Source organism: Neopelma chrysocephalum, unplaced genomic scaffold (genome assembly GCF_003984885.1).
Source record: "Neopelma chrysocephalum unplaced genomic scaffold, ASM398488v2 Primary Assembly neopelma1_92, whole genome shotgun sequence".
Taxonomy (NCBI): domain Eukaryota; kingdom Metazoa; phylum Chordata; class Aves; order Passeriformes; family Pipridae; genus Neopelma; species Neopelma chrysocephalum.
The window spans coordinates 269,216-295,522 of NW_020897754.1; the positions used below are offsets into that span (position 1 = coordinate 269,216).

Here is a 26,307-nt window from a genome sequence, read left to right on the forward strand (position 1 = left end):
TGCATCAAAATAACATTTATTGACCTGATTTAACCACATCCTCTGATTACCTGCACCAAAGAACACACTATGTCTTACCAGAATTGTGTTATTATACAAACAGAAATAAGCACAAACTATCTCAGCTGTATTCAAAAATATCTATTCAGTTCACCATAAATATTTACAAAGTGATACCTTTTCTTGTAAAGATTTCTGTAAGCCAGAAAAATTCACAAATAGTAAAGGGAGAATCTAGGAAATGAATCAAGAGCCACAATATTGATCATTGACTGCAAAAGAAAGTTACAGGTTTGTTTTTATTTTTTTAGGGAAAGCCAGGAATCCCAAAATAATGGTTTGACTAAAGACACTTACATAAATCTTGGGAAAGAACTAATATGCTCCTTCAGTAACAACAGCTGCCCCATTTTCAAACTAATCCAGTTAAAAAAAAAACTATGTAAAGTCTGTATAATTTTAAGTTATTTATGTAGTCACTTGTCTATTAACTACTGTATTTCTTGCTTGATTTAGAATTTACTTCTAGTGTAGAAAAAAGAAAATGCATTTTACAATGGCAAAACCTGTAATTCTCAAATTTCCTTTATGCAAATAGATTTCTATCAGTTCTTAGAAAGTGCCTGTTTATTTTTTGTGTGAAAAAACAGAAAAGTTCATTTCAAAAAAGCCAGAGAACTGATCATTTTGGCCCCAGGTTTGGTGGTGGGGGGGAAGACAAAAGCAAGAATATAGACTTTAAAAAAAAAAAAAGAGAAATCAACCCAACAAATCTGGACATCACCAAAAAAATTCCTTGTGTGCCAAAAAAGTCATATCTGTAAGATATAAAGCTCCTCTGTCAAGCAACAGGGAGCCAGTTCAAGTGGTGGTTACCAGCAGGACAAGGGGGACATCTAGTGTTTACCACATCCATGTGCTCCCACACTCCAGCCTTCCCAAAAATCCCTGGAACAGACTGCCCTGGGCTGTTAAATGCCATAGAGCTCGTGGTAGTACCTGTGTTTAAATGTCTCTGTTAAAAGATGCACATCTCAAATATCTCCAAATGCTTTCCTTTCATTACCTGAATTAAAAAAAAAAAAACAACCAAGAAAATGGGAAAAAACTATGCAAAAATTTGTCTAACCCAGAGATAAAAAGATCCACCTTATATATTAATGCTATACTGTTCTAATAAAAGCTATAAAGTGCCATGTTCTTGAGTCATTGGCTGTAAGTGGGATCCAATCCTTGCAAAAGCTGCCCCCCAAAGGATCACCCTGCATAGCATTGACTTACAGACAGGGCCATATTACAGAGAGGTTTGAAAAAGTCACAGACTCAAGCAATAGAAAGTTCTCCTTATCTCCAAAAACATAGAGACTATAAAAGAGGCTCTAGAATTTAACATTTTTTCACTAACAGACAGTGCAAGTCTCACTCTGGAACCAAGACAGGCTGGTCAGACTTTTCTAGTTAGAAAATAACCTGGGAGAAGAGCAAAGTGCTTTATTACAGTTATAGCATTGTTTGTCTCGGGTTCTCTGCACTAAAAATGCATTAAAAACAATACAAAATAGTAATTAAAAAGTTTGGTGCTCTTTTCTCATACCCTTGTCATGTTGGTTGCTGGGAAAATGACTGTTTTTCCTCACACCATTCTGTTCTGTTTGTTCTGGGGATCCAATTCCAACCTTTATTCCCAGATCTGTTTTCTTTTTTTTCACTTTTGACTGCAAAAATTGCACTGCTGAGAAGGGCAAGGAATCACAAACTGCATCATTTGAGAATCACAACACCTCATTTGACAACTCTAGTGTGTGCAAATCACCATTTCCATGAAATTTAATAGTTACAAATATCCTCAAACCATACAAGTACAGTAGGTTCTACAGAAGGTAACATGGATAACCAATATTCTACTGCTTGAAACAAAACCAATAAATAAAAGTTTAAGTATTAAAACTAAGAAATAAGTATTCCTGTACATTGTACAGTACCTTTTGGTTAAAGCTTCTTAGCAAAAATATACTAATGTGTTCTAAGCATTCCAGTTACAGATGGTTCAATATTAAAATTTCAAGGTTTCCTCATTATGAAAAAAAATATTGCATTTTTCCAGAGGTGCAGCAGAAGTTGTGTCTCTCTGAACAAGGCTTCAGTCTTTAAAAATATATATAGACAGTAAGTTTGAATCCAACTGAGACATTAAAAAAACTATAATACAGTACTGAGGATGTGTGGTTGTTGTGCATTATGGGTTTTACATTCCTTCTTATCCCAAAAAAGCAACACTAGAGAGCCCATTGGATGTCACTGAGGTCAGCTGGGTCCCCAAGGCCTCCATCAGCCTCCAGGTAATTCATGAGAGCTGTCATGGCAGTGTCATCATTTTCACATATTGCATCAAAGTCCAGCTGGGAATTCCCACCTGGAAAAGGGATTAAAACATCAGCATAAGCAGGAAGAAGCACAAAGAACTTTCAAAACGTCACTCTTTTTAAACAGCACCTAAATTGGCCCCCTTTTAGTCTAAACCCTTTTCCTAACGTTGGTGGGGTTGGGTTTTTGTACAAGCTTAATAAGGAGAAAGAAAAAAAAAAAGCTCCCAAAATATCCCCAAGAGAAATCAATCTTACTGAGGAGAGGCTCATTGTTGGGAAATGGAATAGCACCCCGGGTTTGTTCGGAATTCTCCAGAACTTCTGTTTCTGAAGGACATAACTGGATCAACTCTTTATTTGGCACCTGAAAGAACAGAAGGAATGAAAAGGACAGAATTAAATCCTAAATTTAGTCACAATTATTACATGACAGGAACATTCTAAATTGTTGTCAGATTGTGAAGAACTAAATAGAGAAAGTGAAAAATGGGAATCAACAGGCAGATCTTCTGCATTTAAAAATAATTTCCATGTCCACTATAAACTACAAATTCCCAGCAACAGGTTTGTCAACGTCCAGCTAAAAGATTAAAAAAACCCCAACTCATACCTACCATGTTCTATGTGCATTGAACTATACTAATCATAGCAACAACTGAGATGAAAATCATCCTAACCCAAACAAATCAGAAAAAAATAATATTTTTTACTTTCCCCCCATTTTTTTATGTAACACACACATGAGATTTAGCAGGAGAGTTTCTTGGATTGCCTGATTTCCACTAGGGAATTAATAAAGTTGAAATGCTTTCCAGAAGTATTCTGGGAACAAATGGGATACCAAAGCACAGAATAAAGAAAATCCTTCAGTGAATACAGTGAAATTATCCTTATGATGAGATGCTGCATGATTTAGAGTTCAGTATATATAAATCAACTAATATTTGGCAGAGAAATCTGTGGTAACACAGGGGAAACTGATCATAAGAAAAGGGAAGAAGCCAAAACAATCCCTAGTCCAGAGTAGTGTTGTTAGGAAATGAAAATTTCAGTGGGATGATAAATTGTCTTCAGGTGGAAAGAAATTTACCTTCAAAAAGTGCTGATGGAGAGGTAAATGTTTATTCACACAGTGCACACATAATACAATAGAAAATATAGTTAGGTTAAAAAATATGTTAATTATTCCACAGCTATGGTTAATAAGTTATTACAATAAAGTTATTAGTGTGTGTAGCACCACAAAATTAGCAAAACAGCATGTCCTAACAATTTTTAGACTACTGGAACACCTTCAAAGTCACAATTTTAAACATTTCAAAACAGCATGGATTTTTTTAAAGGGTCTTCAAGAACATAAAGATTAAAAATACAAGTGAGAGAAAACCAGAGGTGATCTTCAGGTTGTCAGACTGAAGAGGTGACTGATATTAACCCTGTAATTTTAGATTTTTACAGCAGTTCCATACTCACATCGCTGCAGTTCACAGGTAAAGCTGGAGAAGGGGACTTTCTCAGGAGATGTGATGGACTTAACTCCCCTGATGGTGAAGAATGCAACCTAAAATTGCATATATTTAGTTGATTTACCAGGTCCCATTAATCAAACACTGAAAAACAGCCCTGGTGTTGCAGAAGCCAGCAGAGCTCCCCAGTGATGAAGCTCTGGTCAGGTAATTTGAGACACCAAGGTCTTAAATTCTAACTAACACTCAGATAACTGATGAGATGATATTACTATCACCCTAAATTTGACCTTAACAAGAGTGGTTGGACTTTCTGATGAAGCCTTAACTCCTGGAAGAGTTGGGACTAGAAACAGGTTTACATTCAGGGACAACATAGGCCATGCAAGTGTTTCAAGGAGAGTTTTCCTACCAGAAAAACATAAACACTACCCTCAGACAACTAATTTCCCAGTCCCAAGTGGTTTATCTACCCCATTCAACACCATGTGAAGCAGCTGCACCACAGTAACACTTTGGAAGTCACAGTTAAATAATCCTTTCCTCAAAGAAACTGGCATGGCCAGAACAAAACTATTTATCCACACCAGGGATGTGTTCTGCCTTTACTACATTAGATTAGAACTGGTATCTCACAATGCCACTGCTCAGCCTCAAAATATTTGATGCACTTAATAAAAATGAAACCTGAGCAACCCCCACATATCATATAAAGCTCTTCCCCACCTTTGTTTAAAAGCCCAATGATGATGTTGAGCATTTATTACCTTTGCAACTCTAATATTTCATTTGCAATTTCGGTTCCTATACTTCCAGCACCAAGGACTGTTCCAGAGGACATTCCAGGTACACTTACTAAAGACTGTTTTACAGCATCTAGAGATAAAAAAAAAACCCAAAGCTTTAAATCTGTAGCAGTTTAGTTGCACAGCAAGGATTCATTTTAAAGCAGCTTTTGTTCTGTATCTCTTATTTTCAGAAATTAAATTCTTGAAAACACTGATTCATGGGGGAGGGTGTTGTGAGCCTCATTTGCAATATAAAGCCAAGTGAATAATGTATTTGTGAAAACTGTTGCTCTCCAGTAGTGAAATTAGCTTTAATTACTGCCACCTCCAGCCTCTCTCACAGACAATGCAAAGCATATGAGGGAGAAAAACCCTTTGATTTGTCACAAAAAAATATTAACTAAATGTGTATCTATGAGTACTGCTCTGTATTCAACAGGTAAACTCAGAGCACAACTGCATTTCATCAGAAAAGTGGATAAAATATGAATAAATTCTGTGCCAGAAGCATAATATCCTACCAAACAAAATCCTTGCTACAACAGAGGCTGCTAGAAATTAAAAATATGCTTCTGTTTACAGTTCTGTGAATGATATGAATTAGGATGCTGTAAGTAGCTAGAAACTGTCACCAGAATTAGCTTTAAAAAAAAAATTAATCCTTCCTTGCACACAATCTAGAGTAAAAAAATTCCTGGAGGGAATAAATCTGAAATGACTGATCAGGAAAAGCACGTCTGATAACTGTAAGAAGCAACACTTGCCTTCTGCAGGCTGGGAACTGTAGAGAACCTCTTCTTCAGCTGATTCCTTATGACCTCTGAGATTTACATACATTAAACAAACAAACACACACACAAAAACAAACCACAAAAAAAAATCAGCTGATTTTTCAAGGGCAAAATCCAGCACATTTACGTTTGATTTCAAAAATACTTCACACAGAATAAAAACTGACATCCTCAAAGTAGCAAAAATGAGAGATTCCTTACACATTTCAATGTTCAATCCTTTGCACTGTTTCTGGGTGAAATATTGATTCCCACTTATTCTCCAAATAAAAAAGAAAGCCAAGATGGTTGTCTGTGTTCCATGGCAAGAGAACAAGACTGTGAATTTAATTCTCTGAGGGAGAGCAGGTAACCAGGAACAAGTGCTACAAGGACAGGTCAGTGGCTGCCTCCCTTCCCTCCTCCAGACAGATTTCCAAGGGCAGGCAAAAGTGTCCCTTGGCTGCTGCCCAGCACTGAGTGTCTTAACTGCTCTTCTCTGTCTTCTTGAGGAAAAAGGACATGGGAAAAATAGGTGGGTGATGTTGACTTAAGGCATGAGCCAGATACAGAACGAGGAAAAGGCCCCCTTGGCAACTTGGATTTTAATGGAATTAAAATCCTCTCTGTCCCCCAGTATCACTGGAACAATCCAAATTATTGCTCCATCACAAGGAGAATGAAAAAGAAGAATTAAAAGTAAAAAAGAAGAATTGAACACATCTATTTACTGTCCCACAGGCTGTCAATTTGGAGAGTATCTATCGATTATTCTTCTCCACCTTCTGACACCTGGTAAGTGGAGGAGCCCTTAAAAATGGGTCAAATGACATAGGAAGTCTTGTAAAGCCAAGCAGGAAAAGCAGAATTAACTCAACATGTCCATTTACTCATATCTCCTTTTCTTAAAAGATCCTTCCTTTCCTCCAAGAAGAAATTCTTTCACCTCATTTTTCCCTACCAGGAAACAGCAGAGTTTTCAAAGTCAAATCCATGACTTAGGGCTGAAATAAAAATAGCTGGTAAAGGTCAAAAAATGTTTGTCCAGGTTACTCAGCCCCTTTTTGTGTTGATATTTTCCAGCCTTGTTCTGCTTCTTAAACAGGCTGCTCTCTGCTAATGCTAATTGTAATTAAGACAAAAAAACAACATGGAGATTGATAGGAATTACTTACAATACCACAGTGTTGTTTGACACGATGTACTCCAGTTCTTTGGTCCATGGATTCATGAAACTAAACCACTGACTCTTTAAAGTAACAAAAGTCCCATCTTTTGCTCTAAATTTGTAGGAATTTGTAAAGACTTTTTCTTTATTCTGCAGCACTAGATAAGAAAGGAAAGTTATAGTCACCATATTTATGCTTAGGAAAGTGAAGTTAAAAAGCAAATCACCAGGAGGGAGGCTCAGGACTTGGTGAACTTCCATAATTAGTGTTTTAATGATATTATTTTGTACCTTCTTTATGTTTTTCAGCTAGATGGTTGTGATCATCCTGGTGGCAGTACTCGTAACAAGAAGTTCCTAGAAGCTCTTGGGGCAAGTAACCTAAAATTGCTGTTGCACTGTGAGAAACAAAAACATGAACTCCAGAGGATTCAAAAAATTGCAAAACTGTTATTTTCAGGATCAGGTAAAGCAGAAAATTAATATTTAAAGAAACAGTGTTTGGGAAAAGAAATAAAGCATTAATACAGCTCTGAAAGAACAATTCACTGCAAATTATCCATTTGCAATAAATGGCAATTGAAAGACAAAAAACCCCAGTGTTTAAACAAACAAACTACATGTTCACACAAAATACTTATGGTGATTAGGTCATAATTAGCCAGTCAGAGAACTGGTCACACAAAAGGAGTAATTAAAAAGCTCAGTAATTGAATTTTGCTCTGCCACTCCAAGGAATAAGGTTACACTGACACTTTCAGGTGAAAGAACAGATGAGTGAAAGCAACACAATCTCCAGTGGCAATAATGAAATTCAAAATGCAAAGTCTATACAACAAATAAAATATACTCAGTCTATACAACAAATAAAAGTCTGTTTCAGAAAGTTCAAAAAAGAGGAACTTCTTAGCTTTCATTTCTAATGAAATAATTTGGTACCTCACTCAGACATATTTGTCCCAAACAGCAGGATTTTAAGAATAACTTTTGGTTAAATGTCTACTACTTTAGTCATATGCAGAGCTATGAAGCTCTAACTTGAGATTTTTCTTTATGAATAAATAAGTACATGAGTGCATTTTATAACACATTTCTGTAGAACAATACACTTCTACATATTAAGTTTTATGTCTGGGGAAAAAAAAACAAGAGCCTAAGTACTCATAGATTCAGACTGAAATATTTCCTGTATACAGCAGGAAAAATTCTGAAAATTTTTCAAGAATTCTAATTAGAAATTCTGTCCTGCTCAAGAAATTACAGTTCTGACAGAAAATTTAATTAGTGGTGTCATTAGCATTTTCTCTCCACAAAGAACAAAACACTCACCGCTGATCTACATAAACAAACTTCCCATCCATGGCAAATCGTGTAACAAATTCTGTTGCTTTGACTTTTATCTCTCCACTCTTTTGGGGAACAATATAAGGGTGTAACCTCCCAATTGCAACAAGGCAGTTAAAGTTACTACTGTCCTTTTCTACATCATTTTCCTCTTCTACTCCCACCTCATTAGGAGGCCAGTTCTTCAAGTACCCAGTACAGTGAATGGTGCAGTATTTCCTGTGATCTGATCAAAAGAAATGAAATAAGAAGCAGTTATTGTTCAAAAAGAAAACCAAACTACTTTTTTTTTCACTCTATTGGCCATGAGACCAGCAACTACATTTTATTTTTACCTACAAGGCTATAGATAATTTTACAGAGCAATTTTAAATTGGTTTTGTACTACTTAATTTTGGCTTACCTGGAGAGAGTGCTTCTAACCCTACGTAAGATTTAGGAAGATAAGTTATAGGTGTTGGCAGTTCAAACATAGTGTCACAATAAAAAAAAGCAAACCAACAGTCTGGTAACCACAGCTCACTTTGTCTTTATATGGTTTCATATGGATTATACATTAAAATTCACTGGAAAGGCCCTCTGCAGCTTCCAAATCAATTTATTCCTTGTGAACACAATGATTTTAACATATCCTTACTGCAACTGCTAAAAGAATCAATTGTGAACAACCCAAAACAATCCAGGTTATTCTCTGTTTATCTGAGGCTTCTGAATTCCACAATTTTCTGGGAATACAAATATTTTACATGTCTTAAATTACAGCACATTTGTCACCTACATAACATGTAAACACCCTCATATGCATCAAGGCATAGAGATGATTTCACATGTCCTACAGGAACTGTCTTCCCCAAAAAAATGCCAAAGCATTCCTGATATCTCTATGCTTTCCATAGGTTTGATTTCCTCTCAACTAGAAAAAAAACCACTTATCAACTCCATAAAATGAGAAACTGAGTTATCCCACTGTGACTTTGTTGGGAAGGCACCTGAGAAACTGGGACAAACATTTATCCAAGTTATGTTCTTATCTCCCCGAGTTATTTGACACATCAAGGGATACCAAATTCTGTTTTACTTACAATTATGGGCCTCTTAAATTTTACAGTTGTGTGGTGTATCTCAACAGTTAGAGGTTACTTTGAAAAAGAGAAGTTGGAGGGGTTTTTTTCAGGATCAAACAATTTCAGCACACCTTTGCAAAAATCAAGACTAAGGTATTAAACAGAAGCTGGAAATAACATTTCAAAATTGAAATTCTCACTGCAAATTTGACAAGAGTAGATTACTGTACAGGCATACCAAAATATGAACTAAATTACAATTCTTGGAAAAATGAATGGAATTACACTGATAAAATAACTTTACAATGAAAAGGGTAAAAAAGGAGAAACTCATACTTTCAAATACACACAACACAAAAAGTAAATCAGAAAAAAAAGTTGGTTTACTTGCTTTTTTTTCCTTCAAAATAGTAGAGTTTGCAGGCCTTATTCACTCAGTTATCTTCAAGACATAAAGTTATTTAGTTTCATTCTTCTGATCTGCTCCAGTTCTTTCAAATATTTCCCTGAGACTTCTAAAATTTGACCACCATAGACCACATGCTCCTAAACAGCCACTGTAACTCCCTCCCTCCCTCTTTTCCAGGAGGGAACAGGGAGCAGAAAGGGTACAATTAGACTGTTTTTCCAATTTAAACTTCTCTACAGCTACTTTGTGAGATCAGCGAGAACTACAAGGGTCACAGAAGTGGCTGGGAATTTAAACTTGGAATTTAAATACACCAAATTTCAAGACAAAAAGCCCCCCTTTGATCTACACTGGTTGAATACCTTTCTTCTTTGGGTTGGGCAAACACTCCTTCTCTTCCTTCACTGTGGTCCTACTACACTTTATCCGACAGAAGAAGGAACGGCGAGCCCCGGAATTCAGCCGAGCCGGTCCAGCTTGGAAATCTGTGTGGACTTGCAAGCCAGCTTACAAAAATTCAGTAAAGCAGTTAAAAAAGCCCAAAATCAGACAGCAACACTTCAGAAAACATGTAGCTTCTAGTATTACATTCTCCTAAATAAATCTTGGCCTTACGATGAAATAAGGCTAAGCTTAAATAATAAATAAAACATGGCTGTCCCACAGATTCCAGAATTAAAAACAAGCTACCAAACTATTTTTTAAACCCCTCCTGATATTTTGAGTGGTATTTTAATAAACTTTCAACTTGGTTTTGGCACAAAGATGCTTGTAAAAGCCAGCTATAAAATAGCCTGGAGATGCACAGTACATAAGGCTTTCCATATTAGAAATAACTGCAAGCAGAGGAAAGTTTGGTTACATTGGGATTGACACTTAGCATTTTCAGAGAAGACAGGGATTCTTGATATTGGAGTATTTTATCCCATCAGGTCTTTTGTATTGACAAGACCTAGCAAATACAAGAAAAAAAAGTAGTGTTCCTGGTAGGAAAAAGGTCAGACCACAGCTTGGTAAATGTTCAACAGTGCAAATCTCAGTCATTCTTACGATCTAAAATCAGTTCTTTTCTGGGCTAACTTTTAACTGCAAATGCATTCTGAACAGCAGACACACATTCAAATGGGTCACAAGGACACCCAAGCACATAAAAATATATTAATCTATCCTGGATAATAACTAAATTTACTGACATCTCTTTAAAAATAATCTGAGTTCAAATATGACTTACTTTTGCCATCCACGAGCTTCTCCCGAGGGGAGACATCCGAGGAAGAAAGTTGCTCCTTGACTTTTGCAACATCTTTTGGATGCAAATAATCAAACAGGCTTTGTCCAATTAAACTGGCCTGTTTTAAAAACAAAACAAAACCCAGAAGAGATGAGAACCACACCAGTTTGGGCCTCCACACGTGTTACTTCATCTCAGAAAAATAAGTGTCAGTGTAGAAGTTTAAAATAAAAACGAAATCTGCTTAATGCTTGTTCCCCTAAGATGATTCATTTCACTTCAATTGAAAAGGATAGTTTTGCTTTTTTCTTTAAAAAAAAAAAAAAGATAAAAATAAATGTATGGAACAGAGTCCAGATTGGTGATCCTTCCATTAGTGAAGAAAATCCTCCCATTTATGAAGAAAATCCTCACATTTCTGAAGAAAATGAAGGCAGCACAAATGGTTTTAAAGTTATACAAGTAGCCAGATGGCAGCACTGACTGTTTTAGCCTCTGTTTGTGAAACAGAAGTCACAGATTCATGAACAAATTCTCATGCCTTGATTACTTGTAGTAATTGCCCATGATGTTAAAGGTCAACTAATCAAGATTATTTATATTTTTCCTATTTCCCTTATTCCACAGGCTGAGTCCCATTCAGGTCGTTCTTGTGGACAATGTGTTATGCAGTGCATCCAAGCATAAAGGCATCACCAAGGAAAGCTTTAATTAACCTCCACTGCTGAACTACCAATTTTCCTTGGCCTAAAAAAACCCCCTGAAAATCACTTCACTATGTAAAAGAAAATCTCTTGCACACAGAAATTAGGACATCTTCCAATTATCCTCTCAGAGTAGCAGTTTTCTTCAGGATGAGCTGAAATCTGGGGCTGTTACTCAGGTCAGGAACACTGAGTGTACCTGCAAATATTTTATTACAGGATGTTCAGCCTTACTCTGAAGAAGCTTTAAAGAAATTCCAAGAAAAGATATAAAAGGTCTGGTTTAAACCAAAGAAAGTCCAAGAAATGGTATAAATAATAAAAATGTACAAGTTTTCAGATTTCTCAGAAAATGCAAGGTAAAAGCAAAGCAAGAAACTCAACTATAACCAACCTGATCATAATTCAGTATTTTGCAAACTGATTCAGAGACAAACAGGATTTTTCCTCTGTTGCATCCAACCACAAACAGGAATCCATCTGCAGCCTGGAAATATAAAAATACTGTCTTTGAAAACATGCCATTAAAACATTACTACAAGAAAGCACACTTCTAAACCTGATTTTTATAATTAGGTACGAGAAAGATGGAGAGGGATTATTTGCAAGGGACAGGACAAGGGGGAATGGCTTCAAACTGACAGGGAGTAGGTTTAAATTGGATACTGGGAAGAAGTTCTTCCCTGTGAGGGTGGGGAGGCCCTGGAACAGGTTGCCCAGAGAAGCCCAGCTTCACTTGGGAGTCATTTACAGATCTGGGCAAAGTTTGTTACAAAATTCAAGTTAATAAGGACACCATTCAACTGAGAGTTTCCTTCCACTTACCCTCAAGATTAACTGTCTGAGTTCATCATCCTTTAAAAATGAAGGTTTATATCTGACTTCTGAATAGGAGCTGCTGGAACCTGGAAAATGGATTAATCCCAGACATAATGTCAGATGTTACATTTTAAATTTACTTTTAAAGTAGTTATACTAATATATTTTGTATTTTTTCTCTGTGATCAGAACAGCTGAATAAAAAAAAATAATTAAAAGTTCTAGGAATTCTAAAAATTAAAAAAAATCTCAAACATACAAGTACATAACCATTTTTTATTGCCAACAATCCAAAAAACACACTATTGTAGTTAAACTGAATGTCTCAATAAATGTAGTGAGACTGACTCACTGCATGTGCTGTTCTAGTACCCATGGCAAGCACTCTAAAATAAAGAATTTTTATCCATTACAAGCATTTCTATAACTTTTTCTAGATATTTTTTGAGGTAAATAGCAGTTGAACTTTCCAGCAAATGTCACCATTCACTATAATTCCACGGAGAATCTTGTGTTTTTTTAAAGCACTTGCTTTGAGGATATATATAACTGTGCTGGGTGAAGCCCAGTTTTTACATCCTATTGTTAAAATATCAATGTTTGAGCTGAAGATTTCTTGTAGATGATTGTTTAAATTGCAAACCCCCAAAATCTTGTGTTCTGTTGACAGACTATGCAATGTGCAACTTGCATTTGGATATAATTTTTTTAGGGGAGGAAAAAAAATATAAATCCCAAACCCCAGCAATAGCAAAAGGAGAAGAAAGAATATTTCCTGGGTTGATCCTGACACTAAACATTCCCTGAGATCCATGATTACTTTAACTTTGCCAGCTGACTGAGGCTACCAGGAGTTTATAACTCTTTTTCTTGGTGCTCTCTAACATGTAATTTTTAAGACTTTAATGTTATCAAAGCCATCAATCATTTCGTTCAAGTATGTTTTGTCTTGCAACTTTCCTTTTGACTCTTGGACTTTTTAAAAAGAATCAAGGAATGACTTGGCTGCAAGACAGAAAATATCAGATACTGAAGGGTGGCTTTTTTTCTGCTGTACTAAGCAAAAAGAAGACATTAAGTTCTGGAAGATACAGATGGAGATTTAAATGAGGAACAGACCCAGAACTAAATACGGTAAGGAAATGTAAAATGAGTTATCCTTGATTTATTTGAGATCAAAGAAGATACACTGTTTAACTACTGTTAGAACAAGGATTAAGTTTCCTAAAACCCACCTTTTAAAGATTTTAAGTGCTGCACAGCCATCCTTAACACTGTGAGCTTGTCCAGCTTTCTGGCCATGGGGTTGCACTGAGGGATCATAGCAGACAATTCCTCTATCAAATTATTCATTTTGTCTCTCCTTCGTTTCTCTGTTTGACTGTGAGCCTCTCTAAGAAGAAAAAACATTTAAAAAAAGAGATGTAGAACACATGATTTTTTTTTCCCCCATAACATTCACCAGTTCAATTTTGGCATGGAACACACCCCACAAGTGCTACTGCACTGAAACAATTTTCATACACTCGGACAACTGAATGGGATTCACTTGAACAAAAGAAATGGTCACAATAATGATGGGAAAAACTGAGGAGGAAAAGCATTGTCAAGGAACAATTTGATTATATGTGACCATGAAGACTTATAAAAGTTAAATTATTCTTGTGACCTTTGGCTTCCAAGTGATTACCTGGACACCCTACTGTACAGAGGAAAACTCTGGATGTCCTTAGGAATCCCTGGGAGACATTTCTGCTTCCTGGCCTTATCTCTGTAACTGTGTAATGGGATGGGGTGTAGGATGGGGTGTTCATTCTGCTCTTTTCCTTTTCAAAAAGAATGTCCCAGAACAGGCTAAAGCCTCTCTGAAATCTGTTTTATGCAACTCTCAACACCTAGAGATAAGCAGTGTCTTCCTGGTAACTCATTCCCTCAAAAACCCCTCAGATTGAAGGCAAACACAAGCGTTTATTCCCAGCACAGCAACAAACAATACTGTTCCTTGGGATTTTAAGAGATGTAGTGGCAACTGAAAGAAAAAGCTATGCCTTGTGCCATTTACCACAATAACTCAGAAAACTTTCCCTTTCCTGGTAAGGTGAGAAAGAACAAAGTGCAGTTTTAAAGACCTCATTGTCTGTTATTTTTATTACTTCACCGAAAAATAAATGCCTCCACCACACAACTGATTCTGGGTCATTCTGCCAAGATATCAGTTTTTCTCCCTCTAAAGCCTTTTTAAAAAAAAATTAATTGTAGGAGTTATGCTCGGCTTTAGAGGTTCACCCATCTTTTTCCTTATTGAAGGAACAATCAAGTACTATCTTGTGTCTCCTCCCTGAACTGTGAACCTCAGGAAGACGGATACAGTCATTTCCAGGAAAGGGAACAACCTTTCCCATCTCCAAGGGTCAAGAAGAAGTTATAAAAAATTAAGGTGGGTGCAGAAATTCAGGTGATGACTGGATGATTCAAAAAGCCTTCTGTTACATTCTCAGTTACAAAGGGGAATGAAGAAAAGCTGCAGGAAAAAAACACTGGAAAAACACAACTGGGAAGAAAAGCTCCAGAGAGTCTTCTTATTTTTTTTCTTCCAACTAATGAAACAAAACTCAAGGAAAAAAAATGAACATACAACACAAAAGTCATTAAATATAATCTTCTTTTATAGCAATCTGGGATACTCTCTGAAGAAAAATGCATTTTGAAGTTAAACAAAACTGTAAATATATCTTGGAACATTTTAGTTTCATTGATTTTGTTTAGATTACAGGGACACTTCACAATTATTAGTTAGCACACTACATAAATAATTCTGACAGGATGCTGAGTGGATTATGGATTTCTGGTTTGACATCTCTGCTCACATGAAAAATGCAAGACACTTATTTTTAAATCAATTTTATAGAACAGCTCTAGTTTTACAAAGTGGCTTGTCTACAGCTGAAAATATTTGGCTGAATTGTGGATGCATCTTACAAGTGAATTTCAATTGATGTGAATTCCAAGTTCAGTGGCAAACCTTGAATAATTCCCTATACAAAAACTTGTTCCAGGATGAGAATTCTCTGTTGTGCTTTAGCTGAATCCATTTCTACGTGGGATAAATTTTAAATATCTGCAGGTGTGGACAAATCCAGAAAAAATAATTCTCAAATTCACCCAAATGAAGCATCAGCTCCTCCCTTTATATATGACTCGAATGTTCTGCATTTAATTTTCACCTTGAAAATTTTATTCTCCTGTTTTTGCTAAAACTTCTGAGATATTCTGCAGCAACTTTTATTAAAATTAGTAGAAAATTCCTATACAATTAGCAGGGAAAGGGAAAAGTATACTGTTAAATATTTGAGAGTTTTCACAAACTCATATTTCACTACTGTGAATCCCATTATTTACTAGCAAAACATACTTCTATTGTAAATCAGTACCTGAAATCTTTCACTTTAACATGTTCTTCATCTTCACTCCTAGACAAAAATAAGATATAGTTTTACATTGCATATTTAATACCAGGGACTTCTTTCTTCCCACAAATTTCAGAAGACATAAAATGCTACAAATTTACTATTGCTCTGGCAAAAGCAAACCCACAAAAATTCCTAAAACCAAACTCGTGTAGCAAGTGATGCATAATAGAAAGAGACCAAATACAACTTCCAATATTCACAGTTGTTTGAATATATTATGGGGATATTTCAGAATCATGGGGCTATTTGTAACCTGAAGAAAACAACATTATTGGAACATTCAAATAACTTCAGTCTAAGCTTGATTTTACTTTTTTTTATTTAAAATTTTACAAGAGAGATCATCTATTCACATTTTGATTTCTCATATCTTATTGTCAGATGATGAAATAAGCAATCCTTGCCTAGACTGGGCCTAAATTATAGTTTAAACAGTAAAAATTAAGCGTTTTCCTATACCCTACAGCAATGACTGGAAAGTCTATGTGATAAAATTGTAAAGGACACACAGTCACAGTGTCTGTAACACAATAAATATTGATAAATGCAAACACAGGAGTAGGTTGGACTTAGGTTGCAAGGCCCTGGGACTTCTCTTCATTGTGTTCAGATTTACACAAGTTAGCAATAACTATTATTTTTTTGTAAAAACACCACATCCTGGGATCATCAAACACCATAAGCAGGTGGTCCAAGAGGTGATTATCCTGCTGCGCTCAGCACTGCTGTGGCTTCCCCTGGAATCCTGGGTGTACTTGTGGGCCCAAAATATAAGGAGGTGTTTGGTCAAGTTGTGAAGGTCCCTGAATCCATCCAGAAGTGTGGCCAAGGACTCCTGGTTTGTCTAGTTTGGAAAAAAGGAGGCTGAGGGGTGACCTCCTTCCTGAGAAGGGGAAGTGTAGATGGAGGTGCCGAGCTCTTCTCCCTGGTATCCAGGGACAGGCACGTAGGAATGGTTCAAAGCTGTGCCAGGGGAGTTTAGACTGAACATTACTGAGCTTTTCTTTCCCAAGAGAGTGGTGAAACACTCGAATGGCTCCCAGAGAGGTGGTGGATACCTGGAGCCTGGCAGTGTTTAAGAGGAGTTTGGGCAATGCCCTTAACAAGAAGATTTAACCCTTGGTCAGCCCAGAAGTGCTCAGGCTGATTGCTGTAGGTGCCTTCCAACTGAAATAGTCTTATTCCACACAAAAAAGAACACTGCATGGCTACTTGTAAACAAATGTATTTTTTAAGGAAGGTATCCAGATGCAGAAAAAGAAACTGCAACAAAGTAACCATGTCATTAACCATCCCATAACACAGATACACAAAGGGTTTTACTAATGCTGCTCGGCCAGTCTGAAGTCTGGTTTGCCACCTCATTATTTTAACATAGTTCTATTCCAAAAAGCATTTAAAAAGGTTAAAACAAACATAAATGTTTACATGCACCAGCCCTAGAAGGATATGAGACCTTTCCTTCACCTCCTCAGTCTTCTTATTTAAGAGGTACTTTTCATCTGTTCCGATTCTTAACTTCCATCCTAACAAGTCTGGTGAAGTTGGAAGCAGGGAGAAATGTCTTGGAAAGAAGTACCAGGAACCCTTAACATTGGATGGACCTCCCCCTCCTGTTCATCATCTTGTGCTGTCCAAAGCCCTGCCCTTGGATGAAGCATTCCTTAAGGAAACACACAGCTTATCAAGGGAAGTGTGACATGTCCATAAGCACTCAAAAGAGACGGATTCATTCATAAAAAGTACCTTTTCTGAGGATCACCATCAACTTCAGCTGTATCCCTGCAGAAAGAGGAAATAAAGTAAGCAAAATGTAGTTTGGAGCACAACAGGATGACTTGAGAGACCCAAGGAAGTAAAGTCACAGAATAATTTTAGTGGAAACCCCACTTAATTCCTTTCAGCAAGAACATCAGTTTTTAGGACCTAATTAGTACTTCTTATAAACTAATACTTTTTCGATTAGTTTTTCGACTTGGACATGATTTTTTTAATCAGAGAGATCCAAACTTCAGGGAAACTCTACTGATGAACCAACACTTCTACTGAATGGGTAAAAACCCACAAGTGCTACTGAAAAAGAATGGAGAGTTCCTGTTTTTTTCCCCCAGAAACTAATTATTGCTGGAGTTTTCAGGGATCCACAAGACACATTTGAATCTCCAAGCTGACAATTACATCAACACCCACAGCATGGGGACATTCTGTAGATCAATGGAATATACATGGAAGAAGCAGGGATTAAAGAGAATTGCTTTAATAATCACAAATACATGTAAACTTCCTACCCCCACCTTTTTTAAAGATGGGTTTTGCACACTAGTTTGGAGATATTTGTAATGCATTAAATCCAGCTTGTGCCCCTCACTTCTGCCTGATTAATACAGCTTTGAACAGATCACTTTTTTTTGTGAACTGGCATCTGTTTGGCAGCTACAAATCAGGAGAAAACAAGTATGAGCCACTTAAAAAGCCTGAGCACAACTATGGGACAGTCCCCATTTTTAGGTCACAGGTCTGTCCCCACATTTAAGGCAGTGGCTGCTTTGGTCACTGAAGCAGCAGTTCCAGATCAAAGAGCTTAATTAACAATCTGGTTTCATGCTTGAAGGTAATATTCCAGATGAGCTTGGGAGATTTCAAGCAATTTAATAACTCGTGTTTGCCAGCACACAAAGCAGAGGGAGAAAAAGGGGAAAAAGACAAAAAAAAAGGTAGGATTGAAACTGCAGCATTAAAGACATTATCCAGACACTTCAGGCCAGGATATGGCATTAGAGGATACTGGTTTTAATAACTGGGGGCTGCCAAAGAACGTATCTGGAAGAAAATGTAAAAATTGAAGTTGGGACACAGAGAGAAGGGATTTACTCACTGGTTATCGGAATCACTCCCTTTGCGCTTCCTGGGAATCTCAGGCACAGGAGCATTGAAAGGAGTGGTGGTGCCAGGCTTGGTTATGGGATTCATGAGGCTGGAGACTCCAGAGGCAACACACGGGCTCCCATCTACTGGGAAATTATCTGTGAACGGGAATAAAAGCTCAGTGTCCAGGAGGAGCTGCATCAGCATGGATCCATTGGGATTCCCAGTTGGGACAAGAAGTGGTCTCTGTGTGTGGTTTCCAGGTCTCTGACCCAGAAAACAAAGGTTGCACTGCTCCAACCTAAGTACAGCAAAGAGGGCATTGTTTTCCCACAGTGCTGTAATGATCTCCTCAACCCCATCAACATAAAACATATATATAAAATATATATACTCCCCTCCTTAAATCCCCCAGCACCTCAGACATCCTGCTGAATCACAGCTGTGGCACGAGTTCACAGATCCAAACACTGTGGCTCAAACTAAATTAAAGTTAAAAAATATATAGGGAGCTATGTTCCTCAGAACAAGCTGCATAGAAAAAAAAATAAATCCAAGTTTGCTACATTCCTGGTATAAAATCCACAACTACACAGGATATTTGTCATGTAAGCTGGAAGGGTCTTGAAGTAGGAACTCCTTTAGGCTTCACATGCTCAGAGCAGATGAGAGACACAGAGAAGTCATTTAAGGAAGGGAGTATCTTCTACTTCTACAAGGGGGCAAAAGGCAAGGTGAGTACTTTGAAAATCCAACAGGAAGAAAAAAATGGATGTTTTCTTGTGAGTTTCCTCCTTTTTTTTGGCATCTGTGCTGTCTGTAAAAGACAGGTAAAAATGTGCAAGAAGAATGATACAAAGCACACTTTTTTTCCTCTCAGGTGTAAACAAATCTTACACCATAAAAGTGACCTTCTAGGTTTTCATTTGCTGCTGGAATATGACTCTGGAGAGTTAAAGGAATATAGGCTAATACTCAAACAACAGCTTGCCTGGTCTTCCACTAATCCTCTCTCTGTCAAGTCAGACGACACAAAGTCAGCCCCTGTTTTATTTTAGAAAGCTCTTTAACTCATTAAGTCACACAGGAAGTCTCAAAAAAAAGAGGTGGAAACTCAAAGAATCAAGAAATATCTGACAAATAAGTAACAGCCTTTCTGCAACAGCAAGAAAACTTAGTTACTTCAGATATACATTATATTCAATTTAGGGATGTTCAAAAGATTAAAAGAAATGACGTGATAAAAAAGATATTAAGAGAAATGACATGATAAAAAAGATATTTAAAAATGACACGCTAAATACTACAAGGCACAAATGGTAGACATTTGAAATACTTTTATGATTAATCTCCTCTTCCTAATAGTCTCTCATTTTATATTTCTGTTATTAACACAATTATAGAACAAAAATTGTCAATGATTCCAAAGGAACTGTTTACTTAAGAGGAGTAGTTTCAACTCACTGAGGTCACAGCATCCTATAATTATTGGATTAAGCTCCTAAAGTATAATCCTACATGATGAATATTCATAAAAGAGTACTTACTAACTAGAGACCTACATGATTCCAAGACAGGAGTGCCTCCAGCACAAGAGATCCTTTCGTCCTGGAACAAAGCAGGACAGCACAGACCCACTGACCTAAATACTGCTGTGCACACAGATGGCCAGCCTTTCTGAGCCACTTCCCTTTAAAGGAGCAAAATCCAGTGCCTCTTCCAGTTTTCCCAATTTATCCATCACACTATCAGAATTACTGTTATTCTTTATATATATATTTTAAGATTTTCAAAAAACCAAACGAATGAAACACTTAAAAATTAAACAGTGCAAAAAAAATAAAGAAAGAAATCAACTTAAAGTTTCAGAACTACCAAGCACAATAGAAAAGTGGCTCTGTGGAATTTAATACCTACCACTGAGCAAGAAGTGGGTAGAAACAGCTCCTAAGGCCAGGTCAGCTCTGAGAAGTCACTAAAGGTGATTTAAAATAATCTCTGAGGGCTCTCTAATAATTATCATTACACCAGGTAATTCCAAGGTGCTCCCTCTCTCTCGCTGGAGAGGGTCAACCTTGTGGAGTCTGGGATGAAAGATTTCTTCTCCAGCTCTCTCACTTTGGGAGATGGATTATTTCCCTGTAAAATCATTTTTAACTACTAGAAACAGTTTAATTCAACCAGAGATGTTGTGTTTTACCACCTCAAGGGCTATAACTTACACTAGCCTGGTTTGCAAGCCCAATAAAACTCCAGCATGGAGAAATGACACTTTTATTACTGTTCATTCCATTGTTAAAGCCCCTGGCACACTGACAACTGAAATTTAATGGCAAATGAATAGTTCCTCAAAGACAAGTCTGTTATGATCTATGTTTGGCTCTCAGCATTAAGCATATCTATATTAAAAGCTTATCTATATTAAAAATCAAAAATCTAAAAGCATGTTGAACACATCAGGATGGATGAAAATAATACAGGAAACCCCCCACTGGAATCATTCTCGCTGTGAAAAAGCAAAGACCATCCAAGAAGTACAAATACACCATGTGGAAAAATAGCTCATTCCCAGTAAGTGTATCAGAAAAACACCAAACTATTATTTTAACACTAATTGTAGTATATTTTAGCACTAATGTTAGTATATTTTGTAATCAGGCAAAGAAAGCATTTAAGGAATGATTATCAATATGCACAGTTCTTATCATCTCAAAATACAAGACCCCACTCTCTTGTGTTTTTCTACAAGGAAAAGAAATAATAATTCCAGTCCCCAGGGGGTTGGCAAAGAAGTGAACAACTGCAAATGAGCTGCATGGAACTGCTGTTTGGGGTGGGATATAGACACACAAAATCAACATATTCCTGTGTTCAGCAAAGCCTCTGTGTCAATCCCATGCAATGCATTAAAGAAACAAGGCTTGGGAGACTCCCCATTTTTCCAATAACATTTTCCAATCACATGCCACATTCCTGAGCTGTTTGCTCCACCAACAGTTTGCAGGTTTTCGGTTCCTAAGCAAACACAACCTATTAGAAAAAGCTTATGGCCCAACTCCACCAGCCATAAAAGGGGAGATTCATCTGAGCAAACAACTATGTCCACATCCAAAGTGGCCACTCCAGCCCCTCTTGGAGGGAAGACATCTCCAGGGTGATTCATCCCTACCCAAAATAGATTCCTCCAGTTGGCTACATGGACTACAACAGTTCTAGGGTGATTCATCTCCATCTAAAATAGATTCCTACAGTTGGTTCCATGAGATGCAGCCCAAGAGGATCCACCTTTTACACAAGAACCAAAGCAACTGGCTCAGACTTGGACAGCCACACTTGGACATCAAAAAGGAGTGAGATGAATCCCACCCAAGGTGGCTACAGAACTATCATGCAATTCTGCAGCATCTGTTGGTATCACATGCCACAAAGCCCAAGACAGTCTTTCAAAATTAGTGCCTTAATTAATGCACTATCACCTCATGACCTGCTCACCCCCCTGTGCAAGGTCACCTTTTCCTCCTCAAAGGTTTCCTAAATCATTGCTTTAGTACCAAAACATTATTTTGACTTTTTAGAATTATCAGAAGGAAAGCATACAAGACACACAGAAGGATACAAGTGATGTATGTATTAATAAATTGATATAAAAGCTGTCAGTCAACCCTCACTGAGCCAGTTTAAAAAATAGCATCCAAATCCAGCTATCAGGATATGGCAGCAAAGTGGGCTTGAAATAAAATGTCAATGAATAAGTACAGTTATAAAACTTATGGTGACACCCTTCACAGTCTGAGGATAAATGAGACTTGGAGAAAAGTGGTTAATAATGTGGTAACACTGGCACAACCTTTCCAAGAATAAGGAATTTTTAATCCAGCTTCCTATTTTGAAACACTTTCTGGCAGAAGGAAAGAAGCTGCTTTGAATTGAATTTCTAAGATCACAGATGCCACAAACTATTAAAATGTGGATTTTCCAAAGGTATGTTCCTGGCACGCACAAAAACCTTGAGCTGGAAGTTTCAGCTGTGACAAGTTTAAAGAACTCAAAATTCTGTTGGAAGTGGCTGTGAAGTGGCACAGGAGGGTTCTGCAGCGTAAGTAGATAAGTTATTAAAATTGAAATGTGCTCACAGGAGCTCCTGGGCTGCATCTGCAGTGGGAAATCAGTGGCAGAACAGCAGCAGGTCAGGGGGAAGCAGCTGGTGCAGAAGCCCCTGTTTCTAATTTGAAAGCAGTTCAGGGAGCTTACACTAAATCACATTTACTCTGGTTCACTGGGCCAAAAAATCCTCACAGTGCATGTGTGTTAAAGCTGCCTGAGAACCCCCTGGTTCAGTCCCTGGGGGATGTGTGGGGTGGGACTGGAGCAGCACTGACCTTGCTGCAAGAAAAGTCTACTTTAGTTTCTCCTGAAAGGAGTCCAGTTCAGTAACACCAAAACTGCCCTGGAAACCAAACCAGGGAGCAGCAATTTATTGAGTTCTGTCATAATGCACATCTTTTTTTTTTTTAAGATATAAGATGGAGGGATGGAGCAGCTCTGCTGTGAGGAAAGGCTCAGAGAGTTGGGATTGTTCAGCCTGGAGAAGAGAAGCTTTGGGTTGACCTAATTGTGGCCTTCCAGGACCTGAAGGGAGTCCTACAGGAAAGATGGAGAAATACTATTTCCAAGGGCTTGGAGTGACAGGACAAGGGGGAATGGCTTCAAACAGACAGAGAGCAGGTTTAGATTGGATATTGGGAAGAAATTCTTCCCTGTGAGGGTGGTGAGGCCCTGGCACAGGTTGCCCAGAGAAGCTGTGGCTGCCCCATCCCTGGAAGTGTTGAAGGCCAGGTTGGATGGGGCTCTGAGCAACCTGGGATAGTGGAAGGTGTCCCTGCCCATGGCAGGGGGGTTGGAACAGGATGGTTTTTAAGGTCCCTTCCAACCCAAATCATTCTGTGATTCCTTGTCTCTGATGACCTGAGCAATCCTAGATATATCCATCTACACATGGAGCACACAGAGAGGACAGCTATTGAGTTAAGTAACTGTGTCATGGAAATTGCCTTATTTTACCATGGAGTTATTTTTCTAAAATTATTTCAATGAATTCTTACTGCAGATTTTTACTAGATAGTGATAGAACTATACCTATAGCCTCCATACATACAGTGCTGCAGGAGGAAGAAAGTTACAGGTGCTGTGATGTCCCTTTACAGCTCCTGCAGATCTGAACTGCAGTAGAAAACAAAGAACCATATTTTCTAAACAGGGTTGAGAGTTGTATTAAGTGTTATTTTTAATTAATTTATTCTAGACTTTTTAAATAGATCATGAAAAGCATCTTCAGACTGGTTACAGCAAGATCATTGCCCACAGTATCTCTCATGGAAAGCTGGGCCAACAATTTTCACTGGAGTTCTGAAAACAGTAGAAATGTACAGTCTAGAGCAGCTTATTCTTCCCCAAATTTTGTAATGCAGGAGCAAGAGACAGAGGATTCAGAATCTTCTGAACAACACTATGCAGAGAATAAACTCTTCTATGTTAAATTAAAAAATGTTGAATTTATTTTTAATATCAGCAAACGAAAGGAAAAGTTATAATATGCTGAATTATAGGCATTTAAATCAAACAATAACAGAGGCAACTGATTACTCTCTGCTTCTATTTTTGCTTATTTTCACCACTCAGAAGAGAATCAGTCAACAGTAACAGCTCACCCACTAAATAACACATTTACTTAACAGATTTCAAATACCAAATATTTGGCCAAACCTATTAGTGTATTAAAAACTATAATAAGACAGTAACCAGCTAATGAAAAGATACTGCCCAAGGCCCTGAAAGGGTACCCTGCTTTCTCAGGCACTTTCAGGTTCACACCAGGTAAAACCCCTCTGAGAGAAATCAGGAGTCTCATGCATCGTAGCTCATTAATGAATAAAAAACAAACCACAAGTCCTCTCCAATCACACACTCCTAAAGGAATGGTGGGTAGCTGTTTCCTTGCGAGTTTTGGAATCATCTAATTGTCAAATGTCCAGTTTAGAGTTTGTTTTTCATAATGTGCAAATGTACCAACAGTAATGTACAGCCAAGTGAAAAAAAAAATCTATTAAGCAGTCAATCTTAGTGTGGACCTAATTCCACATACAATTAAGATAAAAGTATCTTAAAAGCAAACAAACACAAAACTTTTTTCTTCAAAATCCAGTAAAAGAACAGGTATAAACATGGGTAGCTACAGAAAGCAAGGAGGGGGGTTATTTCACAATAAAACATTGATTTCCCAAATCCACCTGTAAATGGAAACATCCATGCACTTGGGGTTTTCTTTATTTTATTTATTTCCTTTCCTTACAGCATGTGCACGATATAACCAACAAATCCTCGTTTAAGCAGTTCAACAGACTGCAAAAATACTACAGAAAAACACCTCACTCTGTTTTCAAACAATACATTATTTGCCACAAAATTTTACCCAGATATTTAGACAACCAAGCAGCAGAGACAGAAACACGTCAACTTATTTGAGACAACCGGGGCCTCCATATACATTAAAACACCCATAGCCCAACAGGTTTATGAAACACTACTACTAAGCCTAGAAGAGCCGGTGCTAACTAAACAGAACTGCAGCGCTGGCTTAAGAGGGAGTGGCTCACTCCTGTTTCTCCAAACCCCGTTCAAAACACTCCTTTCTCCTCGCAGAGGGGAAGCACCGAACTCATTTCTAGGCAGGAGGAGCAGCTGCTGGTTCTGCTTTACAACCAGCCTGGTTTTTCTAGTACTAGAAACTTAGGATTAAAAACAAGGAAGGAACATCAAACCCTGGTCACACACACACAGAGAGAGAAGCCAGAATCACTATACCTAAAATACTAAATTATGTTTACCTACCAAAAAAAAAAATCATACTAGAGTATTAGGAACGCAAGGGTAAGTGTATTACCAAAAATTATGAACGACATAGTGAGTTAAAAAAAAACCCAAAGAGATTTTTAGTGCACATCACGTCCGTATGATGGCAACAAACAGCACTGAGTGACCATCACACAGGCGGGTGCCAGAGGATGGTGCCAGGCTCTTTTCAGCGACAGGACGAGAAGCATGGCCATAAACTAAAACACAAGAAGTTCCACCTCAGCATGAGGAAGAACTTCTTTACACTAAGGGTGGCAGAGCACTGGAAGAGTTACCCAGGGAGGTCGTGGAGCCTCCCTCTCTGGAGACATTCCAAGCCCACCTGGATGCGTCCCTGTGTCACCTGCCCCAGGTGACCCTGCCCTGGTGGACTGGATGGTCTCCAGAGGTCTCTTCCAACCCTACTCCCGGGATTCCGTGGTTTCCCCGTGAGCGCCCCGGGTACATCCACCTGGGAAGGAACTTGGGCGGGAGAGCAGCGCCCGGCGGGAATCAAAACACAAAACCCCACCAGCGCCGGAACGGCGCCGGGCACAGGGCGGGAACCCCAGAGTGCCCCTCACCGGCCCCACAACAACACCCGCCCGCGCCACATCACCGAGGGGGACGGACAGAGAGACACACCCCACACACAGCACCCACGGCCGCCCCCGCCGGCCGCCCCTCAGGCGGACCCCGCTCCCACCTTCCGCCGCCCGCCGCTCCTCCTCGGCGCCCTCGGCGCTCCCCGCTCCTGCCTCGGCCATGGCGGGCGGCCCCGCGCCCCGCTCCACAGCGCCCCCGGCACCGGCGGCATGCAGCGGGGGTGAGCTGAGGTGAGCCGAGGAGGAGCCGCCGGCCCCGGGGAGGGATCAGGGGCCGCCCCTCCAGGCTCCTCCAGGCTCCCCCCGGCGCCGCCTCAGCGCCCCCGCCCCGACATCTTCCCCGCCCC

General features: G+C 38.5%; 1 protein-coding gene across 5 annotated transcripts; it reads right to left on the reverse strand.

The window, feature by feature from the left end:
• On the reverse strand, nt 1-26,307 carry ARNTL2 (aryl hydrocarbon receptor nuclear translocator like 2). Of its 5 annotated transcripts, none has more exons than XM_027693540.1 (18): nt 26,062-26,305; nt 18,475-18,622; nt 17,346-17,381; nt 15,561-15,599; nt 13,820-13,906; nt 13,365-13,522; nt 12,136-12,215; nt 11,705-11,797; nt 10,607-10,724; nt 9,738-9,881; nt 7,888-8,128; nt 6,850-6,956; nt 6,566-6,716; nt 5,385-5,440; nt 4,600-4,708; nt 3,840-3,927; nt 2,622-2,730; nt 1-2,413 (listed from the first exon to the last, which is right to left on the reverse strand). In XM_027693540.1, exons 1-18 carry the CDS (start codon nt 26,120-26,122, stop codon nt 2,277-2,279), a joined length of 1,962 nt encoding a protein of 653 aa, XP_027549341.1. In that variant the 5' UTR covers nt 26,123-26,305; the 3' UTR covers nt 1-2,276. The 5 variants fall into 5 exon arrangements, with proteins under 5 accessions (XP_027549341.1, XP_027549343.1, XP_027549342.1 ...); XM_027693542.1 differs by lacking the exon at nt 26,062-26,305 and adding an exon at nt 20,012-20,067; XM_027693541.1 differs by lacking the exon at nt 13,820-13,906 and having other exon boundaries at nt 26,062-26,304.